Here is a 17607-nt window from a genome sequence, read left to right on the forward strand (position 1 = left end):
ACAGGGGCATTCGTTCATCTCCCATTCCCACATTCAACAAGTATTGGGCAAATCCTGGGACTTCTGGGACGACAGCAGGAAGAAGGCAGATAGACCTGGTCCCTGATCTGGAGCTCACAGTCTAGGAAAGGGAAAGACTTAGGGTCCCTAGCCACAGGAGCCATCAGAGTGGGGTTGAGGGTAGAGAAGGGAGTGATGTTTGTGGCTGGAGTAGTCTGAGAAGGCGACTCAAGGGAAGCAGCTTGAAATGACAGACCAAAAAGTGGATTGTTCAGGAAATTTCTTAATCTGGATGAGATTAAGCAAAGAAAGCACAGAGGAGGCTCCCTCCACCCTCCTCTCCGGAACTGGAGAGGCAGGACCCTGAATGCCTGGATTTCCTCCCTAGGGCAATGGGAGGCTAGGGCTTTGCGCAAGCTCTCTGGGAGGAGTGGGCGCAGGTTCGCAGGAAGGTCTCTAGGTGGGCTGTAGCAGGGGCCACACAGGCGCCAGACAAACTTTGCAAAGCTTTAGCGTCTTTTGAAAACCTCTCATCCTCCCGTGTAAGGAAGGCGGGGGTGGGGGAGATGGGGCGATGGCCTTGGTCCCCAGGCGGTAGGACCGTCACCGCCGGCCCCTCCCAAGGCAGCACCTGAAGCGGACATGCTGATCCCGCGGCCCTATCGCTGGGCGGCGTCCTCCAGCGGGTGGCTGGGTGTCTGTCGGGGCGGGAGGTGGTGGTAAGGATGCCTGGGTCTGTCCAGAGTCTGCCCCGCCCCCGGCCTGACCCGGAGGGGTGGAGAGCTGCGCGGAGTGGGCAGGGCTCTCAGGCACGTGGATCCTTGCGGCGGCTGGACTCGGGCGCGGACACCCGGGAGCAGCGGCCCGGGCACCACGGGGCGAACGGACGAACGCCCCGCGAGGTGAGGGCGGGCAGTTTACAGGGGCCAGAGGCGGAGAAAGGGCGGCGGGCGTGCCCGGGAACGCGGCGGGTGGCGATTCAGCCGGCGCCAGGCAGGCAGAGCCGCGCATGAGGCTGGCCGAGGGGGCACGGTTCTGGGCCTGTGTGAGCGTTCCATCGGGTCCATGGTGGAGCTCAGTTTTCACTGGAGCATCGATCTTGCGGAATGTGGACTGATACCCTGGTGAGTGTGTGTTCGCGTATTGGGAAAGTTTGGGTGTCACTGGCTGAGTGCGTGCGCCCCTGCGGGGTTGAGTGGCTGAACCTGTGGAACTTGTTTGAGTGCTCTGGTGTGGGTGCCCTCGCGGCATGGAACCACGGCCAGAGACAGGCCAAACCTGGAGTCCCGCTGAGCCCCCTACCTCCAGGGGCACTCTGGGTGGCAGCTTCTCCTAGGCTTCGGCAAGATTGGGAGGGCTGGGGCAGTGGCCTGGAAGGACAGTTAAGCCTCTGTCAGGGGACTTTTAATCTGGCAGGCTGCTGTAGGAAGGGTCAGTCGGGAGAAAGGCATTGTATTCCCTCCTCTCCCCAACTAAGGCTGTAGCAGGCTTAGGGTCCCCCCAGGAGCCCAGACCCAAGGGCCAGGCCCTACTGCAGACCAGGACTGACTGTTCAGGGGTCTGTGGGGGCTCTTCCTTTCAGCATGCATCCTCAGCTTCCCTGGGCCCACAGCGTGAAGTGCCGGTTTTGTTTTGTGTCTAGGCTAGAATAATGAGGAGCTTTTGAGGGCCAGGGTGGAGCCCAGATAAAGTCTCAGCTATCTATGTGTAGGAGTGTTTGGGAAGGAGAGTCTTTGAGCAGACAGGGCCCTCAAAAGCTCTCTGGAGACCCAGAGATCCATACTCCATCCTGCCATGCACAGTGTGACCCTGGGCAAGGCACATCCCTTTTCTGAGTCTCAGTGACCTCATATGTAAAAGGGGAATAATAATGATGTGGAACTTGAGAGCTGTTGAGGAGCTGGTGTGTGGGTCATGTTTAGCACCAGTGTCCTCCTGGGCAGGCTTACTGCTTGAGGGTAGGAGGGTCAGTGCCTGGAGGAAACTTCCTGAAATCCAAATCCCAACCATTCTCCTCCTTGAGCTAAACTTTCACGGGACTTACACAGGTCCAAGCCTGGATCCCTTAGCCTGGGACTCAAGGCCTCTGAGAACTGGTCCTTGCCACCCTCTCCAGACACCTCTCCTGCCTAACTCTTCACCCTCTAGTAAATGCATGTAATCTGCTGTGCACACTAGTCATTTTCTTGCCTCTGGACCATTGCATAGTCTATGCTCACTGCCTGAAATGCCCTCCTACTCTCATCTTCCTCAGTTGGAGAACTACCTAGCATTGAGGCCCAGCTCAGATGTCCCCTCCTCTGGGAAGCCTTCCTTGATTCCCCAGCTGGGTTGGAGCCTCTTCTGAGCTCTTGCAGTCCTAACACTGACAGCCCTGGTCCCACCTTAGACTGTTATGGTCTCTGTCTCTCTTCTCCTTCCCAAGGTCTGGAGACCACTGGAGGGCAGGAACTGGGTCTTACTCATTTTGGTGTTGCCAGGACCCTACATAGGGCCAAGCTGAGCTGAGAGAGCAGCAGCAGCCTTTAACTCCTGCCTGCTGTCCCCAGCTTCCCCCATGAAAGCCTGTTTATAGTGCAGCTCCGTGTCATTACAAAGAAGGGAAAACCAGAATCCGGTCATCAGAATGGGTGGCACAGATTGTTAGAACAGTGTGTCCTGGGGCACTACGGGACTCAGAGTGTGCAAGCTAAAAACTTGGATTTCGGCTTATAGGCAAAAGGGAGCCATGGAAGGTTTGTGAACAGGGCAGATTCATGGTCAGAGCAGCATTTCAGAAAGATCTCTCCAGCTACACTGTGGAGAATGAATTGAGTAGTGTTAAGTATAGGGAGGTCAGGACATTTGTGATATAGACACCAGAAACATCCAGGCATTATTTAAACTCTGAGCCCTTGCCCCCTTGGCCAGATACTTCTCTGAGTTCTCAGATACTCTTGCTGAAGAATTTGAGGACAGTTAGAGCTTGAGATTGATCTCACCCCAGCTCTGTCCCCAACTTGCTGGGTGGCCTTGGGGCAGTTCCTGCCCTGCCAGCCTCTAAAAGAAGGCCAGAACAAGCGAAGTCCTGAACTGAGAGTATGTGTGGGGAAGGCCCTGGCACAAAAGGCTTGTTACTCTCTACTTCCTCCTGCCTTGGGCTGTCCTGGGGTCTGGCCAGCGGGGTTGGAGGATCACAGTGGGTGACACTCCCAAATGGCTGCCAAGCTGAGACTGTAGAGTGAGGCTATGGCCCCTCCATTCTTGTCATTCTCCTGCCCAGGGTGCACAGGGCTCTGAGAAGTCTTGATCCTCCAAGGATCAGCTCAGAGAGTGTGAGAACTTCACCAAGGCCCCATAAGTAACCCCGTGAGTGCTTTGATTTGGCTTCTTTCCTGGCTGTGAGAAGCCACTGTGCCCCTTTCGGTGTCAACTGTGCCATCTGTAAATTGGGCGTGATGATCCTTATGTATTTGAATGAAAGATTGCTATGAGGACTCTTGAGACAGTGTCCAGGCAAGGGCTTTGTAAGCTGTAAAGTGCATACACAGGGGAGACATATGATACTCATAGACCTAAATGCATTTTCAGGGTGATACTAGAGCACAAGTACAGTAGCACAGGATCAATCGTGCTGGTTACTGGAACTTTAGCTATTGACTTCCTTTCTCCCCCTGCTCCCTCTCTGCAGAGATAGCTTACTAGTAACATTTTATAAATGTCCCTTATTTTATCTTCCGTCAACCCTATGAGGGAGGAATTATTGTCCTCGTTTTGCAGATAAAGAAATAAAGGCTCAGAGAGCATCTTGCCCCAGGTCACAAAGCAGAGGTGAAACCTGGGGTTCCTGCCTACCTGCCCTAGCTTATCCCTCCCCGTTCCAGACAGAAGCCCCGTCTGGGTAAGGCCTGGTCCTCTAGCTTTCAGGCTGAAGGAAGTTTGAATCTTGCCCTGAAAACATGTCTTTAGTTCTTGCTTGAGGTCTGGTTACCCAGCTGCTGATAAGATATTGCCTACTCCAGCTGCCACAGGGCCAGAGAAACCTCTGCTGATCTGAGTGAGAGGGAGTAGAGTGAATCTTTCCTCTCTCCAAATGTCCTTCCGTGGGTGTGTCTGGTGCACCTTTTGGTCCACACCTTTGGTCCACACCTTGGTCCACACCTTTGGTCTATAGGCTCCTTTGTGTCTTCAGGCCTCTCCCAGCTGTCCAGCCCTGATGTGGGGAGGCTGGCTATGGGGGCCTTCCCTGACCTTTGCACTCCTCCTGGAGGTCAGCTGCAGGACTAGGCCAGGCCAGGCCCGCTTTCGCTCCCTGTCCACGCCACCCAACACAGGGTAGGCAGAGGGTGCCAGGGAGTGTTTGGGAAATGAGTGACCAGGTGAAAGTGAGCATATGATGGAAGGGGGAGGCCTTACTCCATGGAGAGCTGCAGTTGGCTCTTGAGCAGAGGAGTTCTTCCACTCCTCTGTCACCCCGTCTCCTGGGCCTGAGATGTGTCTGGTCCGGTGAGTAGCTGGAGTCCCTGCTGGGAAGGTGGGCATCCTAGGCTCTTCTGGGCAGCTGCTTCCTCCTTGGCCCTGTACCCTGGTACCCTGTCACTGTCATTGCAGTGATAATGATACTACCTGGGCCCTGGAGCATGGGAGGAGGGCCTCCTTCAGACTTCTTGGAGCCCAGTCCTCTCCCCCTGCCTCAGAGGAGGATATTGGTGTTGCTGTGGCTTCCTGGTGAGCGCCCAGCTTCCTCAGCCCCAGCTTCCTCAGACCCAGCTTGCGGGAGGAGGAGGCTTGCTATGGCTTGGCTGTGGGCTGGCAAGGATACTTCTCATCTCACAGGGAATCCAGGGCCAAGGGACTGGATCTTCCCACCAGACCATGGTCTGTGTAGTCTCCTCGACCTCCCTGCCTTCTGACTCCCCTTTCCTATCCACCATCTATGTGGCACCATCTCTGCAAAGGTCAACTCTGACCATGTCCTTCCCTGCTTAAGCTCTATCATTGTTCCACATTGTCCTCAGGGTTGAGGCTCCCACACATTCTGTGCCACCTAACCTTCCACTCCAGCTTCATATATACCAGGCCTTCCCTTGATAGCCCACACTGTCACCCCACTGAGCCTTTGCACATGCTTCTCCTTCTGCCTTCAGTGCTCTCCTCCCTTTGTGTCCACCTGACAAACTCCTAATCATCCGTCAAGTCCCAGCTCAAATGACCCCTGGAAAGCTCTCTCTGACCACCTCCTCAGGCCAGCTAGGGGTTACTGTGGGTTCCATGCCCCCTGGGCTTCCCTTGGTCATGGCATAAAAATTTAAGTGGACTTGGCCCATGTCTGTATCTTTCTCCTCATCCAGACTGGAGCTCCTCAAGGGCCTGACCAAGTCTGATCTGAGTCTGAGTTTGCAGGGTCTCTCTGGGGTCCAGCACATGGGGACATTGGCAAGTGTTTGCTGAGACATTGTGGCTTCTGGGAAGGTGATTTATGATTGTGTTACTCTGAGAGTCCAGACTCCTGTCGTTCTAAGAATCTCAAAACCAAAGTCTATCAGGAGTGAGTAACAGAATTAAAGAAACATTCAGCATTCACTTCTAGAACCAGAGACTCAGAATTGGACTGTAAGAGCCAATGAACTCCAAAGCCTGGAAGTACTGTAGTGGGACAGTCTCAGAATCACAGACTCATTTGTATCCTGTTCTACATTTGTGTCCCTTTTTCTATTTTAGGGTCCCCCTCTTCCTCCCAAACTGGACCCTCCCTGCTTCTCTGCAGACCTGATCACAGGCCTCTTTCAGGAGCCTTCCCTGACTGCTCTGACCATAACCCCTGCTCCTCCTGTAGGTCACTCGGGAAGGCCCCCTGCTGAGAAGTGTTTCAGGGTTTCTCTGCCAAGAACAACAGATGCAGCCCCCCGCTACAGGACAGTGCATGATTTGCTAGCCCCATGGAGTACCCACTTGCCCTATTGTCTTACTCATTCCTCATGAGCTGTCTTATGTAGCAGTGATTTGCCCTGTTTGACCAGTGAAGAACCCGAGGCTCAGAGAGGGGAACTGACTTGACCAAGATTGCACAGCTTGGATGGTTCCAAGTTGGAAACTGAACCCAGGGTCCTTGCCTCTTGAGTCTGACTGGAGGCAGTTGAGTGTGATGGGTCAGGGTGAGGTCCAGGGCATTGTGTTCCTGAACTGGCTCAGTTTAGCAACGTGTCTCTGTCGCTCTGTGCTGGGCTGGGCTGTGTCAGAGGTGGGTCAGATGGTCTGGAGTCCTACCCCAAAGTGGGGCTGGGGTGCTTAACCCCACACTGAAAATAATTAGAACACCAGACCTTGATAAGGTCATTCTTCTTAAGGAGTCTTGGTTTCCTGATCTGTAACTGGGGAGGACCAGCCTGGCTGACCTGAGACCCACATACTCAGATGCTCTGAGCTCAACACCAGCGGGTGGCCCCTGAGGCTGAGGTCCTGGGGGCTTCCAAGAGGAGATAGGCTCCAGAAGGGGCTACAGAGACCCAGGGCCTCCAGAGGATGCTGCAGAAGCTTTGCACTGCAACAGCACCTGCTGATAACATCTGAGGTTATTACCCCTCAGCTATTTCCCTAGACCAGCCCTAGTGTTTATAGTACAGAAAACACACCAGTCATGCCTGGGGGCCTACTGGCCTTCAGTCCTATGGCGGACATTTGGAAGAGGGGCAGAAGGTAACTTTCAAGATTCTTCCTGTCCTCCAACCCAACCCTCTCTATTCCGCTCAAGCCATAGGGATGACTGACTATTCCCCAAACATACTACATGATCTCCTGCCCCAGTTTTTGCTCACTCTGCTCCTCTTCTCTCTTCACTGGCCTGATTCCCACCCATCTTCCAAAATGCAGATGTCCCCTCATCCAGGACGCCTTCCTTGACCACCCCTATTCCCATTAGGGGCCCTCTTTCTTCCTTCAGCCCTGATCACCCTAAGTTATCATTGCCTATTTCTGGGTCTTCCCCAATACTCTTCCCCTCCACCCCCAATCTTGATAGTGAGCTCCTTGAGGTCACAGAAGGTTCTGACCCATCTCAGAGTCCCCAGGTGCCCTGCACAGGGCCAGGCATAGATATGGGAGCCTCTGTAAAGGGTGAGTGAGTGAAGGCATAGGGTGGGGTCTAAGTCCTGCTGGGGATCTCTAGGCTGCCCTCCATTCTGAGGATGGCCTTCGGTGTGGGAACCTGGACATGTAGTCAGTCTGGCTGTGGTCAGCCTTGTTACTCTGCCCATAATAGCTGTGGGTTTCCTGCCCCTCTTATCTTGCTGAGATACCCCCATCCTCCCTGCTTTCTCCACCTATCGAAATCATCTCTTTTAATTATTACACAAAATGAGTCTAAATCATCTCTTTTAGCTATCTTGACAACCTATGAGGCTGGTACTGTTCTTAGATTGCAAGAAAATTGAGAGTCACGTTGTGGAGCTGAGGCTTGTTCGGGTCACTGAGCTGGAATGGCAGAACTGGGATCTCCCACCCGCCCAGTGCCCTCCTCTGCCCCTCCGTGGTGTTCTGGGTCCAGGGCCTCTGTTTCCTTTCACAGCACCCCACCCCCAGCAGAGTCAGGCAGCAGGAGTTCCCAGAATGGTGACAGGTCACTTTCCCCTGCCAGGCTGGACAGGGCCCGCTAGGTGGGTGGCAAGCAGGCAGTACACTCTGGAGCCACCCTAATGGAGAACCTGGAATGTTGTCCAACCACCCTGGAAATTCTGCATCCAGCCTTGGAACTGCCTCAGCCACTCCTCCTGGCTTTGGGCTCACTAACCTGGGGCCACAGGAGAAAGACCCTGTGTGGGTTAGAGGTAGAGCCCCGTCAAGGGGATGGGTAGTCTGTATGCTAGGCTTGGCTCTGACCTTGGCTTACTGGTGACCTTGGGTGAGATCTTGGACTACCCTTTCTGGCCTTGGAGTTTTTTTTTTTTTTCTTTCTTTCTTTTCTTTTCTTTTCTTTTTTCTTTTTTCTATTCTTTCTTTCTTTCTTTCTTTCTTTCTTTCTTTCTTTCTTTCTTTCTTTCTTTCTTTCTCTTTCTTTCTTTCTTTCTTTCTTTCTTTCTCTCTTTCTTTCTCTCTCTCTCTCTCTCTCTCTCTCTCTCTCTCTCTCTCTCTCTTTCTTTCTTTCCTTCTTTCTTTCTTTTCTTTTTTAACTGTGAGATGGGGACAATAACCATCATGGCTGTTTCACAATGAGGAAGCACCAGGAAGAGCACATCTTGGGCCCTGCCAGTAGGGCATTCCCCTCTGGCAGGGAACTAATCAGACAGGCAGAGCTGTGGGGCTCAAAGAGGGCTGGTCAGGGAGCTTCTTGGAGGGGATGATATGGGCTTTGTAGGGTATGAAGTAGTAGTCATGTTACCCAAAAACAGTGTTCGCCTCTTGGTGGGTGTGGAGCCAAAAATACAACCAAGCCAAAGAGTGGGAGAAGGAAGGATTTATTACTTGCAGTGGTTAAGGAGAACACCGGAAATTTTTCCCAAAGCCGTTTCTCCCTGAACAGCAAACTTGGGGAAGTTTTCAGCTAAGGGTACATACATATTCATGAAGGTGTTTGAGCAGAGAATTCAGCATAGAATTGGGGTAAATGTTGACAAAGTCCAAGCTTTAGTTGATTGAAGTTTCCAGGATCAGAAAATGTCAACATCATCATTCCTTAGGTTCCAGTTGATCTGGTGGTTGAGCGCTTCAGGCTAATCTTTACCATCGAAATAGAACTGGGAGTCTTTTCAACTGATTTATTATTTGCTATTGCTACTTGTCTTGCCCTTAAGATCATTAATTGCTGAGACCTGTTCAAGGGCAAGCATTGTGGTCAGGCTTACATGCTAGGCCTAAAATGACTTCTCTTATGTCAAGAAAGCCATGCCTGATTCTCTTTCTCCAGGGACTCCCTCCCCTATCTGTTTACAGTCAGGGGCACAGCTCCTAAAGTCAGACAGATCAAGGCTGCTCTGCCATTTGCTAGCCTTGTGACCCTGGAGAGGTCACTTAGCCTCTCTGAGCTTCTCAGGATTAAATGAGAAGAGGTCGATGGAGACACCTAACATGGAACTTGGCACAGAGAAAGCCCTCAACTCTTGTGATATAGCTGTTAGAAGATAGGGAGGGTGTCCTTGAGCAAAGATATGACCATGGGACTGCTTTTGCTGTGCTGGAGACAGAAAGATGAAGGTGGAGGCAAAGAGGGAGGGCAGTGTGGAGGGGTAGTGGGGACCAGATCAGCCAGGGCCAGGAGGGATAGGAGTGGAGGCAAGGAGACCAGTAAGTAGGCTGTGCAATGGTCTGGAGGAGAAATGCAGGCTGAGGCACCGGCGCGGGGGGGGGGGGGGGGGGCGCGTCTGCATTGGTTACAATAACTGCGCTTGGTGAGTGATGATTTCACATGAGTGGGAAAGGGATTGTCAAGGATATATTGGAGCTTTGAAGCCTGGAAAGATGGGTGGTTGAGGCTCTTTTCAGAAATGGGCGTGTGGCTTTGAGAGTGTCTTGTTCCACCTTAGGCTTTTGAGTGAAAGCAACTCCTAAGGAGGAGAAGATTGGGTGTGACCCTGGGTAGAACCTTGTCACTAGACTCTAGAGCAGACTGGCAAATAGCTACTAGCCCACTGGTCCACGTCGGCCTGAGACTCCTGGGACAAGGTGCATTGGGAAATGGTGGTCCAGTCTTTCCCGATGCCCCTCCGCCACCCTATTCCTGCAGCCATCCATCTCCTCTCCCCACATTCCCCAATGCTTGCATTGTACTTTCAGCTTGGGGGCTGGCCTCAGCTTTCTCAGACCCCACTCCCCTACTGTAGGGAAATGAAACCTGTAGATAAAGGAAGGGGATATTTTTTCCTCTGAGATTTGTCTGAGGTTCAGGTAGATGCTAGGACCCGCCCACAAAGAGCAGTTCCTCCACCAGGTCACCATTCCCAACTGAAGCCCTGTGCCTGCTATGTGTGGGGGGCCCCCAGGCAAGATGGAAACCAAGGCCAGAATCCAGAAGACCTGGGTTCTGGTCTTGGTTCTGTCCCTGGCTTATTGTGGCCTCAGTTTCCTCCTCTGTCAAATAGGAGTTTGGCACAGGTGATTTCTAAAGGCACTTCCAGACCCTGACTGTCTAAGACTGTGTGTACGAGAGAGTGTCTGTATTGTGTATCTGAGTGTGACTACATATATCTCTGTGTGTCTGGGTGTGTCCACGCCTATGTGTGTCCATGTGTGTTTACAACACCTATGGAGGAATGATTAGAGGTGGGATCAGGGAACAGGGGTACTCCAGATGGAGACCCAGCCTGAGCAAAACTGTGCTGGCCAAAAATACTGCTGAGTGTATATTCGACAAGGACTCTTTCCTGCCGTGGGGCTGAAGCACAGACCAGGACCAAGGGAGAGGGCACAGGAGGCTCAGCTCAGCTCTGCAGGGTGTCGGGGGAAACTTCCCTGGCAGAACGACCCTCCTGTAAAAGAGGGTGCCGGGAGATCTAGGCTGGGAACAACCATCCCTGGAACATGTGAGCTGAGGGTGGACGGCTAGTGGGTGTGGTTGGGGAAAGGGCACTCCTGCCTACTGAGATGAGTACACTAGGTCACCTCTCTGCCTCTTTCAGGCCAAGCTTGGAGCAAATGAGGCAGCCTGTAGAGGGCTCAGCCTGACTGACTTCCTGTGACCCAGAGCCCGTGCTGTCTCCACCTCCCTGTCTTAGGAGCCCACGGCACTGCCTGCTCTGAGAAATGCTGGAAGCTGGGCGAGGCCCAGGCCGGGGGACCTGTTTTTCTTGTTTCCCACAGAGTTCCCTGCAGCCCTGTCCTGGCGTGTGCATTCATGAGTGAGGAACCTGAGCCAACGCTGAGCATCCCAACAGTGAGAGCAGGGGCTGGTCAGGTATGAGTGTATGAGGAAGGGGTCCACTGGCTGGGAGGCTGGGGCAGGCACATTGACACATGTGTATATGCTGAACTGGGGGTAGATCAAGGGGATCCATGCCCTTCTCATCCCAGGCTGTGATGAATTCTAGTTTCCAAGCCAGACAGTCCTGGGTGCCAAGCCCAGTTTTTCCAATTCTCAACAGTGTGATCTTGAACAAATAGCTTAACCGCTATGGCAGTATCTGCCAAGGAGTGAGGAGAGGGATGAAATGATCATGCTGCAGAGTAGCTGCCCAGCCCAGGCTTGGCCCCTACAAAGTGAAGGGTGGTGGTGGTCCAGGATCAGGAGCTCCTGATCCAAACTGACCCACAACCTGAGCCAGAGATGGGTGAGACAAAGCAATGTGGCTCAGACAGATGACCCGGCTTCAGAATGCTCGGGTCCAGTTCCCCTCCCTCTGACATTTCCCTGATCTGTCCAGAGAAGGGCAGGGCTCTTGAAAGAGAGATGGTCCAGGGCCTGCTTAGGGAAGGAGCAGACCTCAGGCCAGCTGGACCCCTGGAGGGCTGGTGTGATCCTTGGCCACCTAGGGTCAGCAAATGAGGAAACTTTAAACATCATTGTTCTCCAAAAGGCCATCAGAGAAATAAGGGAAGGAGAACCTTTATCATAAAGCTCAGCCTCCTCTGGGCTCCCATAGCCTCTTGTGCTTGCTTCATTCACTCATTCATTCATTCTCTCACTCACGTCACACCTGCTTTGGCTCAGGCCTCTTGCTGGATGATAGGGACAGGGAAGGGAATTAGATGGACCTAGTCCTCTAGGAGCACCTGGAATGTGTTGGGGTAGAGGGGTGGAAGGACAATGGAATGCCCTGGGAGGTTAGGCTGGAGGAGGGGAGCTCCAGAGATGAGATGACATTTGAGAAGAGCCTTGAGGGATGGGCAGGATGGAGTGCAGTGTGGGTTGGTCTGGAAAGGCTTTCCAGACTGAAAGAACAAAGGCTGGGAAGCCTGTCAGGGCACTTGCATGGCTCACATCTCCCTCCAGATGAGGAGCTCTTCAGGGCAGGGCCAGCCAGAACCAGGCACAAGGGGCTGGTGAGTGGAGTTGGATAAAGTTTGGTGGGAGCTGGTCTCTGGGGAGTTAAGGATGAGGCCCCAAGGACATCTAGAGTCAGGAGAGGCAGTGGAGAGGGCCGAGGAAAAGGGACGGGGACTTGGCTGTCTCTATAAGCAAGAGCCAGAGGTTTGAGGGGGAAGTCAGGAAAGATGTACTCACAAGTTGGTGGGCCAGCCTGTGGAGAAAGAGGGCCGGTAGGGTCAGTCTGGCTGGGGGCCACGGTAATAGAGTCCCCAGCTGGCCTGGGAAGGTGGAGGCCAGGATGTCTTAAAACAGGTAGAAAGGGCAGCTCCCTTGGTTCATGAGAGATTTAGGGGAGTTTCCACCCTTCTCAGCAGTGTCAGAGATTCTACCAGGAGTTAGTAATTAGCTAGAAACTCTTTGTGTAGAGCAATGAGATGTTGACTATGAAAGGAAGATGAGGGCCCTGACCCTGACTCTGAGAAGAGATCCTCCAGGCCTCAGCCCCAGGGCCTGAGCAGAGCCGGGGTGTGGAGCCGGGACTGGGTGTGTGTGCCCTGAGCATGGAGTATGAAGGGGGCCACCCTCCCTGTCCCCAGTGGGGCAGAGCACCCTGTGGGGTAAGTTTTAGGGCCACAGTTCTACAAGGCTAGGGGATTCAGCCCATGAGAGGTCTGAGCCTCCGGAGGCAGGAAATACCTGATGTCACTTGGGGCTCTGCTGCAGAGCTGGGTACCCCAAGCCCATGTCCCCAGAGGGAAGGTTGCCACTCCCTGACCCCAAACAGCTCCTCAGTCTCACACCTGGGCCTCCTGCAGCTTCTGTGAGCCAACAACTCTGCCCGCCTCCCAAAGTGCCAGACCTGATGGTCCCAGCCTTACCCCATCCCTACATGCCACAACGTCCCTTCTGGGCACCCCACACTTACCTTTTCTGACAGTGAATTCCCCCTGTCTCCCACCTGCTCCCTCCCCTCTTCCCGACCCCTGAGCCTGAGGCATCCCGGCCCCTCCTCCACCCAGACTCACTCTGGGCCAGTCTCTCCAGCCTCCTTCCTAAACAGCTCTCAGATCTCTCCCCTCAGGAGGTCCCCAGGCCTGGCCCCAGCTTGGGCCTTGGTGTTACTCCCCTGGCCCACCACACACACCGACTCCACAGCCTCCAGCGAGGACCTCTGTCACTCCTCCACCAAAGCCCTGAGAGAGCATCCCAAAGATTTCAGGAAAAGGCTGTGTCTGAGCAGAACCTTGAAGCACATAGCACTAGAATGTACCTACATGTGTGGCAGGCACAACTCCAAACATTTTACACAAATTCCTCCCTATTAATAGTAGGTTCTATTAATCACCTCATTTTTGCATCTGAAGGAACAAAGGTAGTCTGGCTCCAGAAGCCAGGTTCTTCTGAATCACTGGAGTTGGCTGCACTGAACGATAAAGAGTTATAATTTCAAAAGGTGAAGAGATGAGGGTCTTGAATGGATTCCAGGTTGAAGGAGCAACATGAACTAAGGCTGGGAGAGGAAATGTGCTGGATGCATTCAGGGAACTTGCAGGTCACAAGGAGTGGGGCTGGTGACAGAGGCTGGATTATGAAAACCTCTGGTACCAGACTGAGGAACTGGGTTTTTTCCTGAGAGCAGACAAGAACCACAGAGTGTTTCAAGCAGGGGAATGAATTTGTCTTTTCCAAAGACCCCTCTGGACTGGGGGGCCTGAGGCTGGAGACAGGGAGGCTGATGCAGTGACTCCAGCAGCAAGGACAGTGACAACACTGGGGAGCAGGGAGCAGGGGCCAGATGCAGGAAATGCTTTAATGGTGAGTCCTGAGTCCTCTGGCTCCAGGCGAGAGGGGTCCCAGCAGCTTGGTCCTGCCAGAGTTACCCCCTTACCTGCATCCTCACCCTGGATCTGACCTGGCTTCTTGGGGAGGAACCTGTATCCATGGGAGGGAGTTCACAGGTACAGGCTCCCTGCCTCCTGGTTGCATTTTTGCTGACAGCAGGAGCTAGGGAAGTCCCCCTAATCTCAATCTCATGGACTCTGAGCTACTTCTGGGAGGCCAGGCTGGGTGGGAAGCTCAGAATCTAAGGGAGTGGATGTCACAGGCCCCTCAGAATCCGAGTCCCAGCCTCTCAGGACCCCAGGTTCCAAAATGAAGGGGATTGTACAGCCCTAGATTTTCAGGATAAGGAGGACTCACACGTCATCTGCCCTCTCTGTCCTCCCAGACACACCCCTGCACCCAGGGCATGAGCCCTTTGCAGACTTTGCTGGAGAGCTGTATACACACCCCAATAAGCAGGGAGTTCACCACGTCCTCCTATAGCGCCTTCTATTGTGGGATGGACCTAGACAGGAATTGCAGCCCATCCCCAGCTCGTGACCTGGGCCAAATTACTTGAATGATCTGTATCTCAACTTCCTTATCAGAAATCTGGGTAGATAGCCTGGCTTCCAGAAGCATGTTGTAAGGATGGAATGAAGTAACATTGATACAGCACACATAGTAGTGGGGTTTGAAAAATGTCAGCTCCCTCTGCCCCTTCACACTGTTAGAAAGTTATTCTTTGTATTTGTCCCAAACCTGCCCATCTGGGACTCCCACTATGATTTCCAGCCTGCTTTCTGGGACCTTTGGGCAAATCTTTGCCCTCCAGACTGCGATATCTGCCCCCTGCCTCTCAGCTGAAAGAGAGCCTTAAGTGGTGATGTTGTAGGGGGTGGGGAGAGGAGGAAGGTGATGTCCTGACTCCAGGTGCTCACTCTCTGGGCAGTCAGGCCCTTTGGGTGTGTTACATGCCCACCAGGGACAAGTTCGGAGAAGGTCAAGGTAGTGATGATGTGTGAAGAAGCTGGGCGGGCCTGGAGGAGGCTGAATTTGCCCCACAGCAGAAGTTCCCCTCCGCCCTTACTCCCACCTCCACCCTAGACTTACCTGGAATCTTCAGGAAGGTCACTATCCCATCTGGTAGCCTCATAGGCCAGGGAGCAGGACTTCTGTTCACAGATGCAGAAAGTGCCAGAAAATAGGAGTGCCTAAAAAATATTTGCTGAGAGGTGAATGAATGACTGACGAGGGAGACCCCTGGAAATACTCCTTCAAATACCAAAATACCAGGCACAGAGCCGGAGCCTCCCAGAGATTGGAAAGATGAGCCAAAAGAAAGAACTTCCTAATGCCTCCAGGGAGGTATGGGCTGCCCACTGGCCAGAAACAGGCAATGAGCACTGGGTGTGAGGTGGACCCAGTCAGCCTTGAAAGCCCCTTTGCATGAATCTGAGATGGTTCCCCTCTGAGAGCCCCAGATCCTCAGATTCTAGAGCTCACAGTCATAGTCTAGAACTCTGTCCTTGAGAGTCTCAAAGAGTCGCCAAACTTTCTAAAGGCCAGATGGTAAGTGTTTTAGGCTTGGAGGAATATATGGTCTTTGTCATAACTACTAACACTACATAAACAGATGGGCATGGCTGTGTTCCAATAAAGCTTTATTTACAAAAACAGACTGGTGGGTGGGCTGGATTTGGCCCTCAGCAGGTAGTTTGCCCACCTCTGTTCTAAAATGTGAGAATTATATGATCCTGACATTCATGGATCTCATGCATTCTTAAGGTTCCAGGGTTCTGATGTCCTGGGTCCAGGGAGAGAGGCAGGTCAGATGGAGCAGACTCCTTGAATGCAGTTTGGGCAGATCTTAACCAAGGGAGTCTATGGGCACCTGGTGTCCCTCATGGCCCTGTTCAGGTGGGTGTGTCAGGTGTCCCTGCTGGGCCCCGGCCATGACCCTGATGGCTGTTCTCCCTGCCACCCCCTTCCCTTCAGGGCGATGGCCACAGGCCTGGGCCTCTGGAATGACACCATCAATGGCACCTGGGATGGGGATGAGCTGGGCTACAAGTGCCGCTTCAATGAGAACTTCAAGTACGTGCTGCTGCCTGTGTCCTATGGCCTGGTGTGCGTATTTGGGCTGTGTCTGAACTCCGCGGCGCTCTACATCTTCCTGTGCCGCCTCAAGACCTGGAACGCCTCCACCACATACATGTTCCACCTGGCTGTGTCGGATACGCTGTATGCGGCCTCCCTGCCCCTGCTGGTCTATTACTACGCCCGTGGAGACCACTGGCCCTTCAGCACGGTGCTCTGCAAGCTGGTGCGCTTCCTCTTCTACACCAACCTCTACTGCAGCATCCTCTTCCTCACCTGCATCAGCGTGCACCGCTGCCTAGGCATCTTGCGTCCACTGCACTCGCTGCGCTGGGGCCGGGCCAGCTATGCCCGCCGGGTAGCAGCTGCCGTGTGGGTCCTGGTGCTGACCTGCCAGGCCCCAGTGCTGTACTTTGTCACCACCAGTGCACGTGGCGGCCGCGTTACCTGCCACGACACTTCAGCACCCCAACTCTTCAGCCACTTCGTGGCCTACAGCTCCGTCATGCTGAGCCTGCTCTTTGTGGTGCCCTTTGCTGTCATCCTCGTTTGTTATGTGCTCATGGCTCGGCGGCTGCTGAAGCCAGCCTATGGGACCATGGGAGGCTTGCCACGGGCCAAACGCAAGTCAGTGCGCACCATCGCCGTGGTGCTGGCTGTCTTCGTCCTCTGCTTCCTGCCTTTCCATGTCACCCGCACCCTCTACTACTCCTTCCGCACGCTGGACCTCAGCTGCCACACCCTCAACGCCATCAATATGGCTTACAAGATCACCCGGCCTCTAGCCAGTGCCAACAGTTGCCTGGACCCTGTGCTCTACTTCCTGGCTGGGCAGAGGCTTGTGCGCTTTGCCCGGGACGCCAAGCCACCCACAGACCCCATTCCTCCCATCCAGGTTCGCCGCAGGCTGGGTCTGCGCAGGTCCGACAGAACTGACACTAAGAGGACAGGAGACTTGGCCAGGAGTGAGGACTCTAGGCAGACAGAGTCCACACCAGCCGGTGGTGAAAATACTAAGGACATCCAGCTGTAGGACCTGAACCCTTCAGACCCGCACAAATTTATACTGGGGTGTAGGAACTAAGACTTATTCAAAGGGGACAGTCTCCCCAGATATGGACCATCAGTGACTCAGGCCGGAAGGTCAAGGGAGCCACAAGTCCAGTGCTGTGTCATTTGGCATGGGCTCGGTTTGTTCTTTGTGGTCCAGGGAGCTCAAAAGTCCCCACAGTGCCAGGCACCATTTGTATGTGTGAACTGGGGAATAAGGTTTTAAGAAAGGCAAGGGTTCAGGGCCAGTGCTGCCCCTGGTCTGACTCCCACATAAATACCTGGCTGTGCCTGCCAAGGTACCTAGGCTGGAGCCCAGGCAATCAAGCCAAGTAGAGAAACAGGCCCAGGGAGGCAAGTAACTTACCAAGGTCACTCAGCCAAGCCTGAGCCTCAGCTCTCTGGGAGGCGTGGGGCCACACGTTGACCAGAGGACCCTGGTAAGGAGTCAGGGCTGAGCAAGAGGTTCCCACAGTGGGTCAAGGTGGTCTGAGTGCCACCATGGTCTCAGGTCTGCGGAGTCCCCCAGCCCAAGGGCTGAATGTTTGGGAATTTATGTCATAAACCCATCTGGAGGCTGGGAGCTAATCTGAGACTGTGACTTCTACTAAAGTTGTTATCACATGCTGAGCCAGGCCGTGTTGTGTAGTTGGAGGACGGGGATACAGCCTGGGAAACTCTTGCCATCCACACCAGTGTCCTTT

General features: G+C 53.7%; 1 protein-coding gene across 5 annotated transcripts; it reads left to right on the plus strand.

Moving 5' to 3' along the window:
* Positions 1 to 618: 618 nt before the first annotated feature.
* P2RY2 (purinergic receptor P2Y2) lies at positions 619 to 17533 on the plus strand. 5 transcript variants are annotated; one of them, XM_074372592.1, is made up of 3 exons: positions 619 to 902; positions 10768 to 10861; positions 15752 to 17533. In XM_074372592.1, the coding sequence occupies exon 3, from the start codon at positions 15756 to 15758 to the stop codon at positions 16884 to 16886; it is 1131 nt and encodes a 376-aa protein (XP_074228693.1). In that variant the 5' UTR covers positions 619 to 902; positions 10768 to 10861; positions 15752 to 15755; the 3' UTR covers positions 16887 to 17533. The 5 variants fall into 5 exon arrangements, with proteins under 5 accessions (XP_074228693.1, XP_010971398.1, XP_045364756.1 ...); XM_010973096.3 differs by having other exon boundaries at positions 620 to 902; positions 10587 to 10861; XM_010973095.3 differs by lacking the exon at positions 619 to 902 and adding an exon at positions 919 to 1124 and having other exon boundaries at positions 10587 to 10861.
* Positions 17534 to 17607: the final 74 nt, after the last annotated feature.

Source organism: Camelus bactrianus, chromosome 10 (genome assembly GCF_048773025.1).
Source record: "Camelus bactrianus isolate YW-2024 breed Bactrian camel chromosome 10, ASM4877302v1, whole genome shotgun sequence".
Taxonomy (NCBI): domain Eukaryota; kingdom Metazoa; phylum Chordata; class Mammalia; order Artiodactyla; family Camelidae; genus Camelus; species Camelus bactrianus.